Source organism: Capsicum annuum, chromosome 8 (genome assembly GCF_002878395.1).
Source record: "Capsicum annuum cultivar UCD-10X-F1 chromosome 8, UCD10Xv1.1, whole genome shotgun sequence".
Classification (NCBI taxonomy): domain Eukaryota; kingdom Viridiplantae; phylum Streptophyta; class Magnoliopsida; order Solanales; family Solanaceae; genus Capsicum; species Capsicum annuum.
The window spans coordinates 162,862,745-162,868,276 of NC_061118.1; the positions used below are offsets into that span (position 1 = coordinate 162,862,745).

Consider the following 5,532-nt stretch of genomic DNA (forward strand, 5'->3'; position numbering starts at 1 on the left):
CTCATGTCGATTTTATTTCACTATTTGTACCAAAATGGTGAGATTGGATGATCGGTGCAAGGCGATCAAATAGTTCAATAGAATATTTCTACTTATCTCATCCGATGTATTGAATGACCCCAAAATGAAACACGAGTATTATGCATAGTTGATTTTACTACTATGATATATATTAAGTAATATTTCTTTTTGATCCGAGGGTCTGAAACAGTCTCTCTACGCCATAAAGATATGAATGTATAGTTGATTTTATGTATAGTAGTGCTATGATATATATTAAGAAAATATTTTTTATTTTAGCCAAAGATCTATCCGAAACGACTTATTTATCATATGACGTAAAGAGATAAATAATATTTGTGTATGTCTTATTTTTTAAAATCTTACTTATAATATTATACTAAATATATTATTATTGTTGTTATAAATATATTTCGTAATACTCGTCTGTCTCTTTCGTTTAGATTGTCTTGTGCTTTTTTAATTTCTTCCCAAATCTAAACAAAACTTTAATATATCATACGTACGCAAACTAAATCATCATTTCTAGATAAGATCTATAAAGCTGTACAAGTTATATGACAACTGACGAATATTTTTATACTCTGTCTCAATTTATATGACATGTTTGAATTTATGAGTCAATTTTTATTTTAAATTTTCATCATGAATTCGGACACATAAAAGCTTTTAATAAATTCTTAAAAAATAAAACTTATATATATCTGAAAATTACATAAAAATATTATATATTATAATAAGTAACAAGTAACAACACAAAATATTAAAAAAGTATATAAAAAAGTTCTATATTCCTAATCGCGCACATGAAGGGCGGTAACTTTAGAGTGCATGAAACTCATCATTATCTCATAAGGATGTCGATCATGGTCAAAGAAAAATTTATTTAACTCTCTAACTTCGAGAAGTGTCAAATAAATTAAAACGAAGTCCCGGAGCAAGTATAAGTTATGTGCTGCTTTAATTTATTTAATACTATTTCATTTCAACATAGTGAAACTCATACACTTACGTAATTACACTTCTTCTTCTCACATGATATGGCAATGGCCACAATAATCATATCTGCATCAATTACTAGCAAACCAATTTTAATTAGGAAATTACAAGTTCCAATATCCTGCATCTCTAATTCCCCCATTAGACGATCTGGAAATTATCAGCCTTCTATTTGGGAGTATACTCATATCCAGTCACTGAAGAATCAATATTCTGTAACCATTTCTCACTTGCAACTCACTTAACAACTGCATTATATATATTAATTATTCGTAGTTACGTACGTTATTATATCTACACTATTACTACCCCTATATAATGTAGGACGAGCAATTCATGAGACGCCGTGATGAGCTGAAGAAGGAAGTCAAGACCATGCTTAGTAATCGTAATATGAAGCAATTGGAGCAGTTGGAGATTATTGATAATTTGCATAGGCTTGGATTATGTTATCACTTTGAAGATGAAATATACAGCATTCTGAATAACTTGAGTGGCAAAACTAGCAAAAGAGATCACTTGTATGCTAAAGCTCTGGAATTTAGGCTCTTGAGACAACATGGATTTAATATTTCACAAGGTGCGTTAATAGTAGTATCTAGTTTCTTCCCTCCCTCTTTTCCATTTTTTCTTTATATTTCATGCATTCGGTATTTGAAGTTCACTTGTTCAATCAATCGCTCACTAATGACTTTCTCTAGGGCCTCTTAAAAAGTAAAAATATGGCAAACAAATTTAGCTCTTGGGCTAATGGGAGAAAAAATTTAAAGAGTGGCTAGCGTCAGAAAAGTTGTTTATGTCAGTACCATATGTAGCGCTCCCTATAGGAATTTCTCTGTTGTTATAGCTCGAATCGTATAAATATTTAAATAAATTTTGGTTTTTGTTTTCAGAAATATTTGGTGGTTTCTTTGGGAATATTGGTTTAAGTGAAATTCAATATTCTGAGGATACCAAGGGGATGTTGTATTTGTATGAAGCTTCATTTCTTGCAATAGAAGGTGAAAAAGAGTTGGAGTTGACAAGAAATTGGACAGAGAAACACCTAAGAGAATATTTGGAAAATAATAGTAATATGGACCAAAATTTGGCTGAATTAGTGCACCATGCTTTGGAGCTTCCATTGCATTGGAGAATGTTGAGATTAGAGACCAAATGGTTCATCAATTTTTACAAGAAAAGACAAGACATGATCCCTTTCTTATTTGAGCTTGCTAGCCTCGATTTCAACATTGTTCAAGCAGCTCATGTGGAGGACTTAAAATATGTGGCAAGGTAATTCAGAACTAATAATTGGAACTCAATTTCATATTTCATAATTTAGTTTGTCCAAGATTTATTTGCTTGACATTTTAAAAATGATGCTAAGTCCAAGTTAATATGACGTGAAGACATGAATCTAAGGATAAAGCAAGATTTAGGTGCTTGCTATTTTAATTGTTATAGTGGATAAAGATCAACTATTTTAATATGAATTGTACCAAAATATATAAATCATGGTCAAATGTGACTTCTACTGCTGCATTGGTATATATGTAACTTCTTTTTCTTTAACTTCATAAACTGGTTTTTTCATTATCATATTTATAATTCGTTTAATGGATAAATTAATAGGTGGTGGAAGGAAACATGCTTAGCTGAGAATCTGCCATTTGCTAGAGATAGGTTGGTGGAGAATTTCTTTTGGACAATTGGAGTAAATTTTCATCCTGAATATGGATACTTCAGAAGAATTGCCACAAAAGTAAATGCTTTAGTAACCACAATTGATGATGTATATGATGTTTTTGGTACTCTTGATGAACTACAAATCTTCACTGATGCCATTCAAAGGTAATTAACAAATACCACCCAGTATTTCTACTTGTCAACAATGTCAAAATCTATTAAAAGATAATTGCCCAACTAATGTTTGTAGCTAGTTCATATTATTTTCAGCTGGAATATCGACAAGTTGGATAAACTCCCAGACAATATGAAGATGTGTTATTTTGCACTCGACAACTTTATTAACCAAGTGGCCGCTGATGCTTTTGAAGAGCAAGGCATTTTCATTTTACCATACCTAAGAAACGCGGTAACTTTTTCTTTTTCTCGAACATAAGACAAACTCTCCGTCTCAAAAAATATGTAAAGCTGACCTGATAGTGTAAAAAATCTTTTAACGTTACTGGTATATATGAATTTTCAGTGGAGTGATTTGTGCAAATCATACCTAAGAGAAGCAAAGTGGTACTGTAGCCGGTACATTCCAACCATGGAAGAGTACATAGACAATGCCTGGATTTCAATATCAGCTCCTGTAATATTAGTACATGCATATTTCCTCGTTGCCAACCCAGTAAACAAGGAGGCTTTGCATTACTTGGAGGATAATTACCACGACATAATTCGTCGCTCAGCGTTGATATTGCGGCTCGCCAATGATTTAGGAACATCATCGGTACACTATCAGTATAATCTGACATGTTATAGAAGGTTATTTGTTTAATTTTTATTTAACAAAGCTAGTCTTTCCATTGCGAAATGCAGGAAGAGTTGAAAAGGGGTGATGTACCCAAATCAATACAATGTTACATGAACAAAACAAATGCTTCAGAAGAAGAGGCTCGACAACACATAAGGGTTTTGATTAGCCAGACATGGACTAAATTGAACGAAGCTCATGATGTAGCAGCACATCCCTTCCCTAAGATATTTGTTACGTGTGCTATGAACCTAGCAAGAATGGCACAATGCATGTACCAACATGGTGATGGCCATGGCGGCAATAACTCCACGACTAAAAACCGCATCATGGCATTGCTCTTTAAATCTATTCCTCCAGCTTACAAATGCTCTTCAGCAAACATGCTATAGAGAGATCCATGATCCAGGGTCAATGGATTCATAATGTATGGTATCAAAAGAAAATTACAGACTTACATGGCATTTTTAACTTCAAGAATTCTCCAATCATCATATAAACTTTTCTAATTTTAAGTCATAGTGGATGAAATGCTTTCCCACTATCCAAAGTGTACATCATATACGATAGGAAATTTATATATTGTAACAAGTTCAATGTTTCAATATCCATACAACAATAACATCCAAATCAACAACAAATTTGGACGGTGATCCTTTAATGTGAACAGATAAGGATTAACTGATACAGGACTCGGGGCCATATTCTTGACTGCTAGTGCAACTGACCTATTACCTTTCTTTGTATGCCCAGGACTGCTAAAATCTTCATTGTTTGTCACTTTTGGATGAACCTGGTTCTTTTGAGAATTTGCGCCATTGTTCTTTGTTCTTTTCCACTGTAGCAGAATTCTTAACAAACTCGGACAGTCCTTGCCTCAAAGCCCCTAAATTTACCCCTTTGCCCACCAATATGCTTGTGACACCCATTTTTGAAACCTGAAAAATACTGCTTTAGCTTACCATGCGGATTTCTAGGATTTGCATGTGGCAATTACTTTGATCTAGATTGACAAGTGATGTTATTATTTGAATCAGTTGAATGCAAGATACAATTGGCAAAGAGTGATTTTACCGCCTGTATATTCCGATTTTCATCGTCAAAAAACAGCATCTCATTGTAAGGCACCGCTGTCTTTCGATTGATTTTCTGAAAGTGTTCCGTCTTATGTGTCCAACTGGAGAATATCTCCTGCAACACTAAGCATTCAGCATGATGACCTCACACAGTATGCAGGAATCAGATAATTTGAATATAGAGAGCCTAGTCATGAAAGTGAGCATATGACAGCTTGTTCGGATGGTTACCTAATTTGTTGTATTGTATTGTAATTTTAAATACATCATGTATTTTGATTGTTACTTATATTTTATTGAATCGTATTGTTAATTTTGTTGTTATGTAACAACGAAAAGGAGTATCATATTATGTAATGTGATCACCGTTACCTTAATTTTGTTCTCATCTTTCCCTTACTATTTAATAATCTTATTGTACCCTTTATCCTAACTTGTTTTTTTGGGCTAAATACATAGACAACCCCCTGACTTGTCCGGATATTTCATTTAGACATTTCAACTAATGGTTAGACCTATTGAACACTTGAATTGTACTCAAAGTGTGCCATTTGAACACTTTGAGTACATTTCAACCTATACAGGGGGTGATTAGAAAACAGGCCAAACCACCGAGATGGCAAGACCAGCCAATTAGACTAGAATGTGGCCTACAAACAATTTATGAACCACACAAATCTGAAGATGTCTTCTAAGTCTAGTTTGCCTAGAATATGTTTAACAAACCAAGTAGGACTGTAGAAATCAGCATAATAAATACTTAGCATGTATGGGCCAATCTAAAAAGAGAAATTAAGCACAAAATATTTGCTATGCTGAAACCTTTCTGAAAATGGTATAAGAAATTCTATTTAAGATAAACTAAAAACTAGCTAACACAAAGCCCTGGATCAAACTGCAACAGTTTGTTAAAGTTATACAGCAGCCTTCTTATTTTTTCTTTTATTTTTGGCGAGATGGTCTAGTGGA

General features: G+C 33.3%; 2 protein-coding genes across 2 annotated transcripts in view; one reads left to right on the forward strand and one right to left on the reverse strand.

The window, feature by feature from the left end:
* Positions 1-807: 807 nt before the first annotated feature.
* On the forward strand, positions 808-3,879 carry LOC107840098 (terpineol synthase, chloroplastic). The gene is made up of 7 exons (XM_016683827.2): positions 808-1,235; positions 1,345-1,600; positions 1,914-2,295; positions 2,635-2,853; positions 2,959-3,097; positions 3,212-3,463; positions 3,553-3,879. The coding sequence occupies exons 1-7, from the start codon at positions 1,062-1,064 to the stop codon at positions 3,877-3,879; spliced, it is 1,749 nt and encodes a 582-aa protein (XP_016539313.1). The 5' UTR covers positions 808-1,061.
* A 170-nt stretch (positions 3,880-4,049) lies between these two features.
* Positions 4,050-5,532, reverse strand: part of LOC107840099 (magnesium-dependent phosphatase 1) — a 6,459-nt gene continuing 4,976 nt past the window's right edge. Inside the window, exons 3-4 of the mRNA XM_016683828.2 lie at positions 4,562-4,678; positions 4,050-4,425 (exon numbers count right to left, since the gene is read on the reverse strand). Coding sequence (XP_016539314.1) covers positions 4,255-4,425; positions 4,562-4,678 — 288 coding nt within the window. The 3' untranslated portion in view covers positions 4,050-4,254. The remainder of the gene's footprint in view (positions 4,426-4,561; positions 4,679-5,532) is intronic.

Coding starts and splice junctions, on each gene's coding strand:
- LOC107840098 (XM_016683827.2), top strand. CDS start 1,062: ATGGCAATGGCCACAATAATCATATCTGCATCAATTACTAGCAAACCA. Junction 1,601..1,913: donor TGGATTTAATATTTCACAAG/GTGCGTTAATAG, acceptor TTTTGTTTTCAG/AAATATTTGGTGGTTTCTTT. Junction 3,464..3,552: donor ATGATTTAGGAACATCATCG/GTACACTATCAG, acceptor TGCGAAATGCAG/GAAGAGTTGAAAAGGGGTGA.